The sequence below is a fragment of the Lepidochelys kempii genome, chromosome 10 (genome assembly GCF_965140285.1).
Source record: "Lepidochelys kempii isolate rLepKem1 chromosome 10, rLepKem1.hap1, whole genome shotgun sequence".
Classification (NCBI taxonomy): Eukaryota; Metazoa; Chordata; order Testudines; family Cheloniidae; genus Lepidochelys; species Lepidochelys kempii.
Window position 1 is genome coordinate 50,992,377 of NC_136389.1, and position 19,226 is coordinate 51,011,602.

The 19,226-nt window shown below is 45.7% G+C and overlaps 1 protein-coding gene across 3 annotated transcripts in view; it reads right to left on the bottom strand.

The window, feature by feature from the left end:
• Positions 1-15,150: 15,150 nt before the first annotated feature.
• IREB2 (iron responsive element binding protein 2) overlaps positions 15,151-19,226 on the bottom strand; it is a 42,173-nt gene continuing 38,097 nt past the window's right edge. For all 3 annotated transcript variants that reach the window (XM_073303542.2, XM_073303544.2, XM_073303545.2), the window contains one exon: positions 15,151-18,704. In XM_073303542.2, coding sequence (XP_073159643.2) covers positions 18,594-18,704 — 111 coding nt within the window. In that variant the 3' untranslated portion in view covers positions 15,151-18,593. The remainder of the gene's footprint in view (positions 18,705-19,226) is intronic.

A 19,226-nucleotide genomic window follows, 5' to 3' on the forward strand; every position in this document is an offset into this window, starting at 1 on the left:
TAGGGATGTGCTAAGGGTAGCGCAAAAAGAAAAGGAGGACTTGTGGCACCTTAGAGACTAACCAATTTATTTGAGCATGAGCTTTCGTGAGCTACAGCTCACTTCATCAGATGTTTACCGTGGAAACTGCAGCAGACTTTATATACACACAGAAATCATGAAACAATACCTCCTCCCACCCCACTGTCCTGCTGGTTACTGAGACGTCCTACATGGCAAGTTTCTGGCACTGTTGTATACCTGAAATTGCGACACGTAGAAATGTGCTATCTGTAGCAGTTATTTATACGCATTGATTGTAAGAAACAGCTTTTGTAAAAAGATGGTACCTCCCTCATAGGTCATGTTTTCTAGACCTTAAATTTTTTCTCTCTTCTCTGGACTCTCTCCGGTTTGTCCACATCTTTCCTGAAATGTGGCGCCCATAACTGGACACAATACTCCAGCTGAGGCCTAATCAGCGCAGAGTAGAGCAGACATCCCAGAGTGATGTTCTGGTTTTCTGCGGCAGCGTTACACTGTTCGCTCATACTCAGCTTGTGGTCCACTAGGACTCCTAGATCCCTTTCCTCGGTACTCCTTCCTAGGAAGTCATTTTCCATTTTGTATGCGTGCAGCTTGTTATCATTCACAAACTTTATAATTGTACTCTCTATGCCATTATCTCAATCATTGACTTAAGATTTTGAATAGAAACTTATCCAGAACTGATCCCTGGAGAACCCCACTCGTTATGCCCTTCCAGCCTGACTCAGCCCTTTCAGCCTGTGAATCACTGATAACTGCTGTGGGAACTGTTTTCCAACTAGTTTTGCACTCATCTTATTTTAGCTCCATCTAGGTTGCATTTCCATAATTTGTTTATGAGACGGTCATGGGAGACCGTATCAAAAGTCTTACTAAAGGCAAGGTAGATCATGTCAGCCACTTCCCCACAACCACAAGGCTTGTTACACTGTTAAAGAAGGCTATCAGTTTGGTTTTACATGTGAGACTGCTTGAATTAGCTACATCAGATGGCCTTTTTTAGCAAAGTAGGACCTGTCACAGCTGCAGGTAGCCCAGTCCTACAGACAGCGTTTTCACACACACTCGTGTAAGAAACTGCAATCTGTAGGGATGTGCTGCCTGTAACACTGCAATCTGATGAAACTAATACCTACAGATAGCAGTTTCTCACACCATGGGTATGTGAGACTCCTATCTGTAGCAATGAGCTACATCAGATGGCCTTTTTTTAGCGAAGTAGGACCTGTCACTGCTGCATATGTTTCTGGATAGTACAGGGCCCTGGAATCTAATAATAGAATCATAGAATATCAGGGTTGGAAGGGACCTCAGGAGGTCATCTAGTCCAACCCCCTGCTCAAAGCAGGACCAATCCCCAACTAAATCATTCCAGCCAGGGCTTTGTCAAGCCTGACCTTAAAAATCTCAAAGGAAGGAGATTCCACCAACTCCCTAGGTAACACATTCCAGTGCTTCACCACCCTCCTAGTGAAAAAGTTTTTCCTAATATCCAACGTAAACCTCCCCCACTGCAACTTGAGACCTTTACTCCTTGTTCTGTCATCTGCTACCACAGAGAACAGTCTAGATCCATCCTCTTTGGAACACCCTTTCAGGTAGTTGAATGCAGCTCTCAAATCCCCTCTCATTCTTCTCTTCTGCAGACTAATCAATCCCAGTTCCCTCAGCCTCTCCTCATAAGTCATGTGCTCCAGCCCCCTAATAATTTTTGTTGCCCTCCGCTGGACTCTTTCCAATTTTTCCACATCCTCTTGTAGTGTGGGGCCCCAGACTGGACACAGTACTTCAGATGAGGCCACACCAATGTCGAATAGAGGGGAACGATCACGTCCCTCAATCTGCTGGCAATGCCCCTACTTATACAGCCCAAAATGCCATTGGCCTTCTTGGCAACAAAGGCACACTGTTGACTCATATCCAGCTTCTCATCCACTGTAACCCCTAGGTCCTTTTCTGCAGAACTGCTGCCTCACTATTCGGTCTCTAGTCTGTAGCAGTGCATGGGATTCTTCACTTGTCCTTGTTGAACCTCATCAGATTTCTTTTGGCCCAATCCTCTAATTTGTCTAGGGCCCTCTGTATCCTATCCCAACCCTTCAGCGTATCTACCACTCCTCCCAGTTTAGTGTCATCTGCAAACTTGCTGAGGGTGCAATCCACGCCATCCTCCAGATCATTAATGAAGATATTGAACAAAACCAGCCCCAGGACCGACCCTTGGGGCACTCCGCTTGATACTGGCTGCCAATTAGACATGGAGCCATGGATCACTACCCGTTGAGCTGGATGATCTAGCCAGCTTTCTATCCACCTTATTGTCCATTCATCCAGTCCATACTTCTTCAACTTGCTGGCAAGAATACTGTGGGAGACAGTATCAAATGCTTTGCTAAAGTCAAGGAATAACACATCCGCTGCTTTCCCCTCATACACAGAGCCAGTTATCTCATCATAGAAGGCAATTAGTTTAGTCAGGCATGACTTGCCCTTGATGAATCCATGCTGACTGTTCCTGATCACTTTCCTCTCCTCTAATTGCTTCAGAATTGTTTCTTTGAGGATCCGCTCCATGATTTTTCCAGGGGCTGAGGTGAGGCTGACTGGCCTGTAGTTCCCCAGATCTTTCTTCTTCCCTTTTTTAAAGATGGGCACTACATTAGCCTTTTTCCAGTCATCCGGGACCTCCCCCGATCGCCATGAGTTTTCAAAGATAATGGCCAATGGCTCTGCAATCACATCCACCAACTCCTTTAGCACACTCGGATGTAGCGCATCCAGCCCCATGGACTTGTGCTCGTCCAGCTTTTCTAAATAGTCCCGAACCACTTCTTTCTCCACAGAGGGCTGGTCACCTCGTCCCCATGCTGTGCTGCCCAGTGCAGTAGTCTGGGAGCTGACCTTGTTCATGAAGACAGAGACAAAAAAGCATTGAGTACATTAGCTTTTTTCACATATTCTGTCACTAGGTTGCCTCCCTCATTCAGTAAGGGGCCCACACTTTCCTTGACTTTCTTCTTGTTGCCAACATACCTAATGTAAACACATTAACCCTCACAGGGCACATCACTATACAAAAAAAGTTTTGTCTGTGCCTGTAGTGGGGCAGCTTCCCCACTCTGATAAGCAGGGAATTAAAAGCAGGCAAGGTAGGCTAATTGAGGGAAGCAGCCACAGCTGTGACCAGCTCAATTAGGGCCCAGCTGGCCTTGATAAGAGGGCTGTGGGCCAGAAGCTGGAGAAGTCTCACTCTAGCCCTGAAGTGGAGCAGTGCTGGGGAAGGGCAAGGGGAACTGGGGAGCTCCAGCCTGGTAAACCCCCCAGGCTGCAGGTCTTGATGAAGGCTTATGAAAAGGTACTGGGGCTGCAGAGGGGCAGCCTGGGAATAGGTAAAGGCAGCAGGTCCTAACCCCTTGCAAATGATGAATGCCCATGACAGATTGCAGTCTGCCCCAGTGAGCCGGGGCTAAATGATGACTGGCAGTAGCCACTGAGGCAAGGTGGGTTTAGAGGGTTGGGGGGTAGACATAGTAACCGTAGTGACTCTATGCTGACATAACTTGAGTTAACACGCACTTAAAGTGTAGATATGGCCTTAGGTTTTTTAAATGTTTGGGAGAGGTAACAGGAACAATATGAGGGTAGACTAAGATTCATTTAGGTGTTTAAGCTCAAGGCATTGGAACTAGCCTTACTGCACCCTACAGGCTCAGGAACAAAGAAGCACATAAAAAAATTATTAAAATTTCTTGACTTGAGGGTGTATAACTCATGATTTTAGAATCCTTGTGGTTGTAAAGGTATCTTGGGGTTATAGATATGCGTTCATTATATTTTGAAAGGCTAAACTGTGAATGGATTGAACAAAATTAGATCAGGCCCTCAGGATAAGTACATTGTCTATTAGCCAAGATAATCAGGGATGCAGGCCCATGCTCTGCATGTCCCTAAACTGACCTTTGACTGCCAGATGCTGGAAGTGGACAATGGGATGGTTCACTTCGTCATTGCCTGGTCTGATCATGCCCTTAGAAGCACCTGGCATTGACCACTATCACAAGACAGGATACTAGATTAGGCAGACTATTGGTCTGACCAACGATGGCAGTTCTAATTTTCTTCAAAAATTAGAATAGATTTTTTCCAGGGAGACAGATGTTATAGGAGATAGTATACTGCCTTTATTGAATATTTGAGAATCAAGTTGTATGTAATGGCATGCAGAAAAACACTAAGGGCTAGACTGAGAAGCAAAATAACAGTTGTAAAAATGCAATCCCCACTGGTGGATTGACTCAAAACTAAGTTTTGACACTAGGCCAGAAATTCAGTCAGCTCTAAAATGAGAAGAAAAAAATTAAATTTAAAAATTCAGGGAATCCCAGCAGCAGATAAGACAACTTGGGAAACTGCTAGGAGACTCTATGCAATCAGATACAGTGATAAGGGATTCTTTGTTTCTGAGGGGATAGATGTAAAATGTTTCACTGAATTAAGTCTCAGGGATTATTTATAGCGGCAAATTAAAGCGCTTTAACTTGCTGGCTCAGGGGTGTGAACCCCCCCCCCCCCCAGAATGCAACAAGTTTGAGTGCTTTGCTAGTGTGGACTGGCTCGGCTCCCACTGCTCAGAGCTAATCCCCTTGTCAAGGTGGATTACCAGGAGCACTGGCACCCACAGCAGCACTTTGAACTTTGTACTCCAAACATAGCCTCAGTCGGTTAGGTAAGACAAAGAGCAGCTGCATTGAAGAATCCAGCCCTGGGAAGCCGATGCTGAGAGGTGCTGTCTGTGAGAGGGAAAATAAAAAAAGCCCCTTTGCCTCCCACCATTTTGGCAAACGCTGGTGTCTCAGTCCCACTGGGGTACCTGTTACCCCCTGTGCCCTGCCTGTGCCAGGTTTTGCCCTCTGTCAGCACCTCGCACCGAGCTTAACTCCTGCTCCTCCCCCACAGCGCTGATTTTGCCCTTTAGCCCCTCTCCTTATCCTGCCTCCAGCTGCTTGACCCCCCTGACCAGTCAATTTCCGCCGCCTGTTCAGACCCTGGCCACTCCCCTGCTCCGATTTGCCCCCTTTGTCCCCTTTTAACCCCTGTAAATAGCAGTCAGCAGAATTTTACGGCTAATAAGGCCAGGGTGAAGGGCTGTGGGTTCAGCAGATGTTACTGAGCATGCTCAGTTCGGGTGACCATACAAAAAAGACACTTTGCTCAAATAAAAAAAGCCTCACCCCCCAAACTATTTTGCAAAGCACTGGTGTCTCAGTCCCACTGGGGTAACTGCTACCCCCTGTGCCCCTGTCTGTGCTGGGTTTTGCCCTCTGACACCCTCTGCCAGCGCCCCACTCCTGGGCTTAACTCCACCTCATTCCTGATTTTGCCCTTTAGCCCCTCTCCTAATGCTGCCTCCAGCTGCTTGATGCCCCCGACTAGTAAATTTTCACCCCCTGCTCAGACCCTGGCCACCCTCCTGCTCAGATTCGCCCCCCTGTCCAGGTTCCTTCCCCACTCTGAACTCTAGGGTACAGATGTGGGGACCTGCATGAAAACCTCCTAAGCTTACTTTTACCAGCTTAGGTTGAAACTTCCCCAACGTACAAACTATTTTACCTTTTGCCCTTGGACTTTATCGCTGCCACCACCATACGTCTAACAGGTATATAATCAGGAAAGAGCCCATCTGGAAACATCTTTCCCCCCCAAAATCCTCCCAACCCTTACACCCCCTTTCCTGGGGAAGGCTTGATTAAAAATCCTCACCAATTTGCATAGGTGAACACAGACCCAAACCCTTGGATCTTAAGAACAATGAAAAAGCAATCAGATTCTTAGAAGAAGAATTTTAATAGAAGAAAAAGTAAAAAGAATCACCTCTGTAAAATCAGGATGGTAAATACCTTACAGGGTAATTAGATTCAAAACATAGAGAATCCCTCTAGGCAAAACCTTAAGTTACAGAAAGACACAAAAATAGGAATCTACATTCCATTCAGCACAGCCTATTTTCTCAGCCATTTAAAGGAATCAGAATTTAATGCATCTCTAGCTAGATTACTTACTAAGTTCTAAGACTCCATTCCTGTTCTGTCCCCGGCAAAAGCATCACACAGACAGAGAGAGGGGCTTTGTTTCTCCCTCCCCCCAGCTTTTGAAAGTATCTTATCTCCTCATTGGTCATTGTGGGCAGGTGCCAGCGAGGTTATCCTAGCTTCTTAACCCTTTACAGGTGAAAGGGTTTTTCCTCTGGCCAGGAGGGATTTTAAAGGGGTTTACCCTTCCCTTTATATTTATGACACCCCCTTTGTCACGTTTTAACCTCTGTCAAAAGCCGTCCGCAGAATCTTAGGGATAATAAGGGCACGGTGAAGGGCAGTGGCTTCAGCAGATATAAGTAGCACATTTCTGTGGAGAACAGTTTACTACGCTACACCGGCAGCCACGTGGAGTGAGCAGGCAGCAAGCGGCTCAGCTCCGCTGTGCTGTCAGTGGTGGGTGGGGCCCCCGGGGCCATTTTAAATCACCCTGGGGACACGCTGGGGGGAGCGCCTCGGGGCGGAAGGCAGGGCCGAGGGGGAGACCAGGCACCACGGGCCCATGGAGCTCATTGGTTGTAAAGGTGCGGGTGCAAGGCCTTAGAGGTATTGCTATTATTTGCTGGAGCTGTCGGTGGGGGACAGCTGCCTGTGCTATTGCAATGCCCTGTGACAAACATTCCAAAGGCAGTTTATGGCCACAGGGAAGCAGTCGTCTTGAAAGTAGTGGAGGTGGATAGTACTGGTTCCTGTTCAAATGCTAAGCCAGCCTTGAACTGAGCTCCCAAGTAGAGGCAGGATGATCTTATGATTAAGGCAGTGGAGTGGGACTCAGGAGATCTGGCTTCAGTTCCTGGCTCTACTGCTGATTTTCTGTTTGATTGGGGGCAGGTAACAATCAGGCTGTGGCTCAGTTTCCACCTATAAAATGGAGATAATAATCCTTTCTTGTGCATTGTCTAGGTGGATTTTGAGTTCTTTGGAGAAGGACTCACACTTACCTGTTTTTACAGCTCCTAGCACAATGTAACTGAAGCCTCTCTAGGTACTATTGCAATACAAATCAGTTAAGGAAGATCTAGGTTGTCCTGGCCCATGTGTCAGTAGTTCTCTAACACACACAGTCAGTCAGTGTCTTTTCTACTCAGTGACATTGTGATGCATGGCTAGAAAGGGTTAAACATCCTGCAAAATAAATAACCCTCAAAAGACATGTGGGGAGATAATGTTTGTGTTTTTGTGTATTTACATATGTATGAGTAGGGTCCACAATGTAATCAACAGTCCCTGTCTATGCTGTATTCTGATAATTCAGAGGTCAAAAGAACATCCAATCATTTAAATGAATTGAAACATGGGATATCTCAGAGACTAACAAATTTATTTGAGCATAAGCTTTCGTGAGCTACAGCTCACTTCATCCGATGATGATGTTGTCCATGCTGATGATGGATTCTTTTCAATAACAATCCAAAACAGTGCGGACCGACGCATGTTCATTTTCATTATCTGAGTCAGATGCCACCAGCAGAAGATTGGTCTTTTTTGTTGGTTTGGGTTCTGTAGTTTCTGCATCAGAGTGTTGCTCTTTTAAGACTTCTAAAAGCATGCTCCACACCTCGTCCCTCTCAGATTTTGGACGGCACTTCAGATTATTAAACTTTGGGTTGAGTGCTGTAGCTATTTTTAGAAGTCGTACCTGCTTTGCGTTTTGTCAAATCTGCTGTGAAAGTGTTCTTAAAACGAACATGTGCTGGGTCATCATCTGAGACTGCTATAACATGGAATATATGCAGAATGCAGGTAAAACAGAGCAGGAGACATACAATTCTCCCCCCAAGGAGTACAGTCAGAAATTTATAGTCATATTATTTTTTTAATGAGCATTATCAGCATGGAAGCATGTTCTCTGTAATGGTGGCCGAAGCATGAAGGGGCATACGAATGTTTAGCATACCTGGCATGTAAATACCTTGCAAAGCTGGTTACAAAAGTGCCTTATGAACACCTGTTCTCACTTTCTGGTGACATTGTAAATAAGAAGCAGGCAGCAGTATTTTCTGTCAATGTAAACAAACTTGATTGGTTTAGCAACTGGCAGAACAAGAAGCAGGACTGCGTGGATTTGTAGGCTCTAAAGTTTTACACTGTTTTGTTTCTGAGTGCAGTTATGTAACAAAAAAAAATCTGCATTTGTAAGTTACACTTTCACGATCAAGAGATTGCACTTCAGTATTTGTATGAGGTGAATTGAAAAATACTATTTCTTTTATCATTTTTACAGTGCATATATTTGTAATAAAAATAATATAAAGTGAGCACTGTGAATTTTGTATTCTGTGTTGTAATTGAAATCAATATTGAAAATGTAGAAAAACATCCAAAAATATTTAATAAATTTCAATTGGTATTCTATTAAGTGCGATTAATCATGATTAATTTTTTTAATTGTGATTAATTTTTTTTAGTTAATCGTGTGAGTTAACTGCGATTAATTGACAGCCTAGTTAATTCATATAGCTAAGTACCTCCTTCAGAGTCATCCTAATTACCTTTTTATTCCCTGAGGAACTCCAACTTGTCAAAAGACATGAAACTGTATAAAAGATCCTTGGGTCCTGATTCTGTCATCTCAGATCTGCTTAGACTTCATTAGGGGAAGTCTGAGTCACAAAACTGAGGTCCCAGTTATGCTGGTACGCCCTGAATATATTTGGACATTGGACTATAACCTATGAACTATTTCTGAAAGAACTCTTTGCAACTCCAAAGCTCGCCATTTCTGCTATGAACCTGCACCTACATGAATTGAACTCATGTCTATATGTATTGTGATACAGTATGGCCAGAGGGCAGCAGGAGAGTGGTTTTTTTTTGTTTTTTGTTTTTTTTTAAAGCAGAAAAGAATTTTATTTGTGTAACATTTACAAGAAATCACCAAAAAGGATAAAGCAAAACTATGCAACAAAACAAAAGCAAACACAAGGTATAACACAGCAGCCTTCAGGAGGGAGAAGTGTTCAGGCTAGCCTGGGCCCAAGCGGGGGGGCTTTCTCGACACTCGTGGTCTTCCACCGTCCTAAGTTACCTGGTGGCCTAGAGTGGGAGGGCTTCCTCGACACTCATGGTCTTCCACTGCCTCAAGTTACCTAGTGCTACGCCCAGTGTCACCGATTATCCCTCTCCTGAGAGTGCCCGACAAGATGGGCACGGCTGCGGGGTGGGCAGTTTGGAGGTGGGGGGGACGTACACCACGTGTGATAGGACCCCTCCTAGGTGACAGTGATGATGGTATCCACAGCGGCAACGGCTGGGGCTGGGGTCTCTCGCTCTTCCCCTCAATCAAAGGGTCAGACGGAGAGAACCGGATGGGGTCACCGAGCAGAGAACCTCGGACAACGCCCACTGCTCCTCGAAGGTGTCAAGGGAGTCGGTGGACGCCGCCCAGAGGAACTCCGCCCGGATACGTGAATGTACTGAGGATCGGAAAATGGCCCTACAATTGCAGGACGCTTCATTAGCCAACCTCCTCTGTCTGGTTTCATAAATGGCTGTTTTAGCTAGGGCTAGGAGGAGGTTAACCAGGAGATCTCACGATTTTGTGGGGCCACGGATGGGGAGTGTGTAGATAAAGAGGTGAGGGGAAAAGTGTAGCCAAAAGCGTAATAAAATATTCGTGAGGAGCCGGAAAAGGGGCTGCAGCCTGGCACACTCCAAATATACGTGTGCCAGGGTTTCCCTCACATTGCAAAATGGGCAAGTATCCGGGATGGGGGTGAACCGTTTCAAAAACACGCCCATGCTCACAGCTCCGTGAAGGAGCCACCAACTAATGTCCCCGACGGGCCTCGGGACCAAGGTGGAATACAGGCTGGCCCACGGGGGTTGCTCACCCTCTAAAGGTGGCAGGAGGTCCCATCACTTTGTATCGGGGCGGGACACCAGGGTGTGGGCGTGAAGGGTGTGAAGCGTGAGTGTGTATAGATATTTCCGTGGTGCGATTTGGAAGCTGACCAGCTGCAGTTCATGCAGCCGGCTCTCAGTGAAAGGGTGAGGGGTTTGTTGGGATCTACGGGGTAGGGGCCCAATTGAAAGGTCCGGCGGGCCTGGGGTAGAGGGTGGGCGGGGTGCGCCCTTGCGCAGGACTCGGTTGAGATAAGCCCGAGCAGCGGGTGTCAAGGTGGCCTTCACCTCCTGAAGTACGCGCCTGGGGGTACGAGGTCTGGAGACCCCCATGCGCCGAGCGAGCATCACGGGATCCAGCCAGTCTCCCTGGTCATAGTCCAGGAGGTCTCTGACTCTCGTGACTTCCGCCAGGACCAAACTCTGGCGCACCAAGCGGGACTCTGCCGCCTGCACACGGAGCTGGGGGTTGTGTAGCAGGGGCTCCATGAGAAGATCTGCTCCCACGGTGGCCGCCACGGACCTGGCCGTTGAAAACAGTTTCCAGGTCCGGAGGAGGTCCTGGTAGAAGACCGGCAGCCCGGAGAGGTCTCGCAGAAAACCTCTCAGACAAAGATAAAAGAGCTGCCGGTCGTATCGGAGCCCTTGGAAGCGGCGCAGGAAGGCGTGCGCCAATATGCTCCACGTCGAACTTCCTGCACTATAAAGGAGCCTCTGCAGGGCCTGGAGGCGGAAGACACGGACCTGAGTGTGCAGACACTTCAGGCCCTGCCCTCCTTCCTTCAGGGGTAGATGAAGAACCCCAACAGGGGCCCAGTGCATTCCTGACCAAAGAACTGTAGAATCGATGTCTGGAGGTCGGTCAGGAAACCTGGGGCTGGGACCAGGGTGTTGAGCCGTTACCAGAGTGTGGATAGGACTAGTTGGTTAAGCATCAGTGCTCTCCCTCGGAGCGGGAGACATTGGAGTTGCCTTGTCCATTTCCGGAGCCACTCTATCACCCCGCCTTCTAAATTTTGCCAGTTCTCCGGCAGAGAAGGGTGCATGGCAGAAAGGTAAACGCCTAGGTAGAGCAGTGGGTCCGCGCTCCACCAGATGGTCTGAAGCGCGGGAGGGAGGGAGCTCACCTGCCGCCAGTCCCCCACCGCCAAGCCAGAGCTCTTGACCCAGTTGACGCGGGTGGAGGAAGCTGCCAAATAGATGGCCTGGCAAGTCTCCACCCGCGCCAAGTCCCCCGGGTCCTGGACCATGAGGAGCACATCATCGGCGTACACTGACAGGACCAGCCGCAGCTCCGGCTCCCTCAGCACCAACCCCGTCAACCTCCTGCGGAGGAGACAGAGGAAGGGCTCGATTGCCAGAGCGTACAGCTGGCCCGAGGGGGGAGCACCCCTGCTGTACTCCTCGCCCAAAGCTGACCGGTTCGGTCAGGGTCCAGTTGAGCCTAACCAGACACTCTGCGGAAGCGTACAGCACCTGGAGAAAACTCAAACTGAGGTCCGAATCCAAACGCCTGCAGAGTGCCCAGGAGGTACCCATGGTCCACTCTATCGAACGCCTTCTCCTGATCAAGAGACAGGAGGGCGAACGACAAACCGTCTCTACGCCCGAGTTCCAAAAGATCTCGGACTAGAAATAGGTTGTCAAAAATGCTGTGACCCGGGACAGTATAGGTCTGGTCTGGGTGGATCACGTCCGCCATCACGGACCTTAGCCGCAGCGAGATTGCTTTCGCTATGATTTTGTAATCCGTGCTAAGGAGCGAGACGGGACACCAGTTTCGTAAATCGTGGCGCTCCCCCTTCTTCAGCACGAAAGGGGGAGGACCCCGTCCTGCAAAGACTCAGCCCAGACAGTGGCAAGGTCTGGGCCAAGGATGTCCCAGAACGCGCGGTAGAACTCCACGGTCAGCCCGTCCATGCCCGGAGATTTATTGGTGGGCATGCGACAGAAGGCTTCCGAGAACTCGGCCAGGGTGAGAGGCAGCTCTAGCCGGTCTCGGTCGCTCACACTGACCGTGGGAAGTTCCTCCCAGAGCATCCTGCAAGTGCCAGGATCGGTCGGATCCGGGGAGAAAAGGCTTGTGTAGAAGTCACGGGCCCTCCCACACATCTCCACCGGATCCGTGAGGGGGGCGCCGTCTTCTGCTAGAAGGCAGGTGATGTGTTTATTGGCCCCCCTCGTTTTCTCCAGGGTGTAGAAGAAACAGGAGCCGCGATCCATCTCCCGAAGGAGGCGGATGCGGGATCAAACAAAAGCACCTCGGGCCCGATGGTCCTCGAGGGCCCGGAGCTCCTCCCGCTTCTCCCAGCACGCTCCGCAGAGGAACGGGTCCTCGGGGCTGGCGGCCAGACGCCTCTCCATCTCTAAGACCTCCCATTCCAACTGCTCTATTGTTGCATTTCTCCGTCGGCTGGTGCCCCGGGTGTAGTCATGGCAGAAGAGCTTGGCGCGCACCTTCCCTAGATCCCACCATCGCCGTGCCACACCCCCTGTGCCCCTACAAACGCAGTTAAGACACAGTCAACCTCCCCCCACACGAGAGTACAGTTCAAAAGTACTCAGTCTTACGGCCCCCTCCACAATGATTTGTAGCTTCCCTGGGCGATGTCTCCATCAGCTGTCTTCTCTCCCGGTCTTTGTGGAGCATTCCAAAAATGCCAAGCAAAGATAAGAAGATGATTAATTGCGGGTCCACAAACAAACAGCAAAACGGTTAGGTCTGGGGGCGTCCACTCCCCTCCTCCGGGGAGCGGGTCGGCAGTCCTCCCCCCCCTTCTCCAGGGGTTGCAGCTGAAGCAATAGCAGCGTCCGAGGGCAGGCGTGGGGGGGCTGGCAGGCGAGCTGGCAGCCAACCAGCACTCGAACGGCAGCAAAAAAAAAAGAAAACAGCAAAAAAAAACAAAACGAAGAAAAAGCGTCTGGCCCGGTCGCGGGGGGGGGGGGGGGGGACTGAAGCAGGGGCAAAAAGCAAGGAAAGCCCAGGCCAGCAGCAGGAGAGGGCAGGGCAGGAGAGTGTAAGAAGGGAGCCTTCTTCCCTGGAGAGGGAAGAAAGTTTGCTATAGATTAATTAAAGCACCTGAAGCCTGTCACCCGGTAAAAACCCCCTGCTTCAATCAGACAGGAGGAGGAGTTGAAGCAGAGTGGATTGGTGTTGGAGCAAAGAGCAATTTGGAGGAGTTGAAACAGAGTGGGTTGGTGTTGGAGCAGAGAGCAGTTTGGAGGGAAGCAGAGGAGAGTTTGGAGAAGTGCTGCAGTGGGCTAAGAAAACCAAGACCCTAGGTAAAGGGACAGCTGGTTTGTGCAGAGGGAGGGGCAGGAAGCCCCACAAGCTGAAGGGCAGGAGAGGGAAGTAGCCCAGAGGAAGGAACCACTAGTTCAATGCTATCCCTAGGGCCCCTAGGCTGGGACCCAGAGTAGAGGGCGGGCCCGGGTCCCTCCCTCTCCACTCCCCTCCTCTAGGACACTAGTGGGGCAGTTAATACCCCAGTTCAGGGGCAAGAAACAGTGCCCTGACCCCCCCGCACAAGAGGAGAAAGCGCAAGACCCATCATAGTAGTGCCGGCAATTTGCCACAGTATATTGATCTTTTAACCATACTCTCTTGTTTTTTAATTAATTTTAGCTTAGTTAATAAGAACTGCCTGTAGTGCGTATTTGGTGAAGATCTGAAATATTTAATAACCTGGGAGGTAATGTGTCCGATCCTTTGGGATTGGTAGAATCTTTTATTTTATATGATGAAATAAGATTTACAGAAATTGTCATCATACTTGATGTGGGTACCTGGATGGAGGCCTGAGGCTGGATCACTTTAAGGGAACTTCTGAGTAACCAGTAAAATAATAAAGAAGCTGTTTTATGCTGGCTTGGTAAATCTAAGTATTGGAATATCCACCAGCTTTAAGGGGATTGTCTGCCCCATTCTTTGCAGTTCACCCTATTGAGTGACCAGAGCTAGCTCCCCACTAAGACCCCCCTCACAGACATCATACATGAGTAGTTCATCATGGGTATGGAGTTTCCTAATTTTGTCAGTTATCAGATTCCTGAAAGGCTCTGAGTTCATTTCCTGGATGTTAACATACAGGCAGGAAGTATGGGTTTATGGAGATCAAATACCCTGTGTTGAATCCAGGGGATTTGGGAGATAGGGTTTCCTAAGCCCCTACAGACTACTTGTAACAGAACCTCGGGCAAGCTACTTAAGTCTCTCTCTGCCTGTTTCTGTTCTGTACAATGGGGATAACAGTACTTTCCTACCACCCAGGGGCATTAGGAGGACAACTACATTAAAGATCACGATAGTACAGTAACGGGGCTACATACCTAACAGCCAGACTGAGGCACTTACAGGTTCATCCCTTTTTCTAAACTGACTGAAGACTCTGGGGACTCAAACGTCTGTTTCCTTAATTATCTTTCACCAGCCAGTTGGGGGCACAGATCAGCATTCACATCGCACTCCCTGTCAGTACCCAGCTCAGGCCGAGGAAGCTAATGATCCAACCAGCGGACCAAATTCAGTGATGAGTCCTGGTCATGTGCGACCTGAGGCATGTTGAGTGTACGCTAAAACCAGCCAGTTGTGATGTTGACAGCATAGAATATGGACTTAAGTGATTAATAATACGGTACTTGCCAGTAATCTTGAGCCTACTTGAGGCCCAAGTTTCTAAAAATGTTAGGCAGAATACAGAGCATTTTGCTGAGTAACCCGAACAAGCCAGAAGCTAACTAAGAGGGTAGGCAGATAAACCAGCCCCACTACTATGAGGTGATAAGCAGCACTATGGCTAACTTTTTTTTTTTCTTTCTTATCACGTGCTCAGTAATTGAGGGTCTATGTAACAAGCAGATTGTTACATTTGATACATCATTACCATTTGTATTAGCAGGTAAAAAGAGAAAATAAATATGATGAAAGATGAATCTCAGAGGCATTTGCCATAAGAGAGGGAGGGAAGAAGTCCTTTGTTTATTTTTTACTACTTCTGAGCTGTTCAGTTCACTGCAGACAGAGTACTCCATACATGACAGTTGCAGTTTGCATTTCCAGTGATTTAATGTATAATGGTTCCCAAATTTTGAGAGACATATCCTTGCCTCCTTTTTATAAAGAATCATGCTGGCATTTTAAACACATTTTATGTGATTTGTTTTAAAACAGATTGTTGCATACAAGTAGTGTGATACAATTTTCTTTATTAAAAATAATTTACAACATCAGTAACATTTTATGCACAGTTGTCAGCAAATGACCTTTGTCTCAAGATAATATTTCTATACAATACTTAACATTATTGAACTTAAAACTGTTATACTGTTTTGTTGGCTTTAAACAGCAGACACTGATTTGCAGTTGCTTAAATGTGTTTAATATACATTTTGTTTCATGTCCCTATATGTATGTGTAAAATTTATAAACATCAACACTATCCCAAAGTTCTGGGGGAAAAAATTATAAGTTAAATATGTCTAACACTTGGAGAGTCACTTTATTTTTTTCCTCTTATGCTTTAAAATACAGGAAAGAGAGCTTATTGAACATTGTATTTTATATGGTGAAAGCAGTCCTTTAATTGGACTGTATCCTGCCACTGCTTTGAGATGGATGTCATTTAATCAGGCTATCGCATCTCAAACTACTAGATCCTAGCACTATGTCAAAATTAATTTGTTTCCCCTGCTGCTGTGTTGAGAGGGGGTTATGTAATGCCTGTGATCACATGCACGTGACGGGGGGACAGGGGAAGACAGCCAAGCAAGTTCCTTCATTTCTACAGCAGTTTGCTAACTTGTGACAAGCAAAACAGATAGGTGCCATTTTCCTCAGCATTCACCATGCTTCAAACTTGTGGGCACTGGGGACCTGATCCAAAGTCAACTGAAGTCTAGGAAAAGATTCCCATTGACTTCAATGGGCTTTGGATCAGCCCATGTGAAATAGCAATGACAGGACCTCAACTATGAAAACAGAAGCTTACTTTGAGGTGTTCATAATATTCTTTCAGTGATTTTAAAGCATAAGAGCAGCAGAATTAAAGTAATCACTACAGGAGAGACATCGGAATGCCTCAACAGAATTTACTGGTTTTAATGTTGGAAAAATTGTAGGTTGATAAATGTCTTGTTAAATTGCATTTTCTCTCACAATATTGATTTACTTCTGATGTGTCTTATATCACTTCTCTTGAGTATTTTACTGTTGCAGCAACAAGTGTTTTATTGCAAGACTGCAGAAGTTGGGAGGTTGTGTGCTGAACTCAAGCAATGGTAGTCGGACAAGAGAGATGTTTAAACTAAACTCTTTCGTGCCAAATAACAGGATTTCCACTTACAGTAATCGGCTGGGGGGGGGACATCTTTATCAGTTAGCATAACTGTTTGCTCCCCAATAATGAACACACATTCCCCTTTACTTGAACCCAGAGAGAATATACCACTCAGCTGAAAAACAGAGTGAGATTAAGATAGGCCAGTTTTATACAATAAACAAGATTGGCTCCTCAATCACAACTGTCATTACAAACATCCAAGATAGAAATGGATCTTTGAATGCTTAATTCACACAGCAGTCATACAGCTGAGTAGTTTTTGTCTTAAATGTATTAAATTAATTTACTGAGCAGTGGCAATTGTCAATGGTTTTTATCTTTGCTAAAAGAAAGCACAGCTCAGCTGGTAAAATGTAGGAAAAGATTACACAGGATTTTGGAATTTGTGTAGAAAAACTTTCCTTCTTCAAAAAGCATATTACACACAAAGGTGTTTAAATGTCACTAGGGTTGTGACATAAAATGAAGTAGCCAAGGAATTCAAAGTTCAGTTTGACAGCTATGTTATCTCACATCATGAAAATTATTACCACCACCTGAAAGTGCTATAAATTTGCCAGTTTTAACCATGTCTTTTCAGGACTTTGTCAAAACTGTAACATGGTTTAAAACAGGATTTTTTAAAAATTACATTTTCATGTAAAAACTTGAAAAGTATTTTTATGCCCTATATTTTTTGACTGAAAGACCACTACAGTCTATTGCCTGAGTATAAGTTAGTAATTTATATTAAAATCCAACCCCCCATCATGCAATAAAGCTGAAATTGTTCTCTCAAGAGTTTTGATATACATGTTATTTGCAGTAGAAATCCTAACGCATAATTATGGAAATAATTTACTGGGCATGTGCAGAGGACTAGCTAATATTTAATGGTAATAAATGTTCTCTCTCTCCCAAAGGGAACTATAAACATATAATAGATAATCACAAGCCGATTTTTAAAATGTACTTTGAAAAGAGCTTCAAGAGGAAAAAAAAAATCAGAAATTGATTTATACAAGTAATTTAAAAATCATTAGTTGTAAAATGGTGTTTTAAACTAATGAAACCAAATAAGTTCCTGTGCTGAGACAGTAGATTTCCAATTGTAAACTCATGGAAAACAGGCTTTTATCATGGAAGTGCTGACACAACCAAAACTACAGCAGCTCAAAAGGCAATGCAGTAACAGCTAGCTTTGGTTAGAAAACTGGGATCTTAAGCAGAGTTCTAGTGTCATGAGAAGAGTATTCAGAGAACACATTAGAAGTTTTAAGAGACAATATGGTTATCTCAGCCTTGTAATGCGTTACAATGTAATTTAAGAGAAAGAAAACACAGTAATCGTAGGCCACACTTAAAAGCAAAGAAGAAAATCTAAAAGTCTAGTACATTTTTTAAAAGTAGGTTTTCACAACTCAGCTTGTCAGTACTTTGGTTAGCGACATTGCAAACAGTACACGTTAACTCCCAGGGTGACACAAGGGGGACAACCATGCTGCTCCAGTTACAGCAAAGATGGGCAAGCTGCCCACTTGAGGGACACAGGAACTTGCCCCAAGTTTCAGAGCTGCATCTTCCATGAAATAGAATTTATTGCAGCCATCCTCATTTTAAATACAGAGGTGTGGCCCATGGAGACTTCATATCACCAGCATACAATATTTCATCTTACTCTGAGTGATGTTTGATCTGGATCAGACAGAGCACACCATCTCCACAGTGAAGGTAAAGAAAGCCACGGCCTATGTTTACAGAACTCTTTGGGCTTCGTGTGGACCTTCTTTTGGTCAACCCCCAATTTAAAGCATAATGAATTCAAACCTTCGGATCTGGATTCTTAGCTACTACCATGGAAGAATCCATCTCTCTTGCCTCTAACATTCCATATCATCTGCTACCTTTAAACCAACAAATAGCAGTACACAGATTTACAGGTGCAAAACTAAGTGAAAACAACTGCAGGAGGAGTCGTCTTAAAGAATAATCTTCAGCACAATTCAGTTTTGGATTTCACATCCTTTATCTACAAAATGGTGTGATAAAATATCCCCCCCCCCATACTTACAGCTTTCTGCCACAAAACACGTATGTCGATTTTAGCAATGTTAATAGCACCATTTGAATATTATTTAAAATCAGGAAGGATCTTGTTGCGGTCACTACAATGATTCACAATCTTCTACATCCATGGACGAAATAACTTTGAGCGGACTGGGACTGTTGCAGTTCCATAGCATGGATTCCTGGGTTCACACAAGGCATTTTCAGAATTACCAATTATGCAAGGTATCCATATAGTCAGTAGCTACTATAAGAATCTTCGAGCCACATAGTTTAGAATTCCACCATGTTTATATATTGTTGTTTCCACATCATTTTCAAACGAGGCAATCACCCTGAACACTTTGCCAGTGTTAGTCTTCAAAATAAAAAAGAACAATTAGTGTTAATTACTTTTAAAAACTTGTCTCCAATTTTTGAACTCATACTCTACCCACAAACAATAAATGAGACAGACAAAAACTCAAACTGCATATGCCAACCATTCCAGATGTTCACATTGCTAAGACCACGATTACGTTTTATATTAGTGCACAATTTTAGATAATTTTGGGGAGCATATTGTGCTGCATTCTCTGCTGGAAGTAGGAGTGATTTCCCTGTGGATGTGCAAACTGTGTCATAGTTGGCATTGAATGCGATGTCTAGGTGGAAAGGAATCATGCAGACTGTTGCTTTAATCCCTTAGAAACAAGGAAATGGCAAGTTATGTGAGTGGGATTTGATTAAACTTTAACTGGCTTTTAACAAAGTTTCTGTGTTGGGGGAAAACTGAAGTGATTAGGGGCTGCACATGCAGACAAATAACGGAACAAGAAGGCAACTAAAATTATATGTACTTTCAAGATATTCTGGCAAATTATGTTCACTAGCAGTTTAA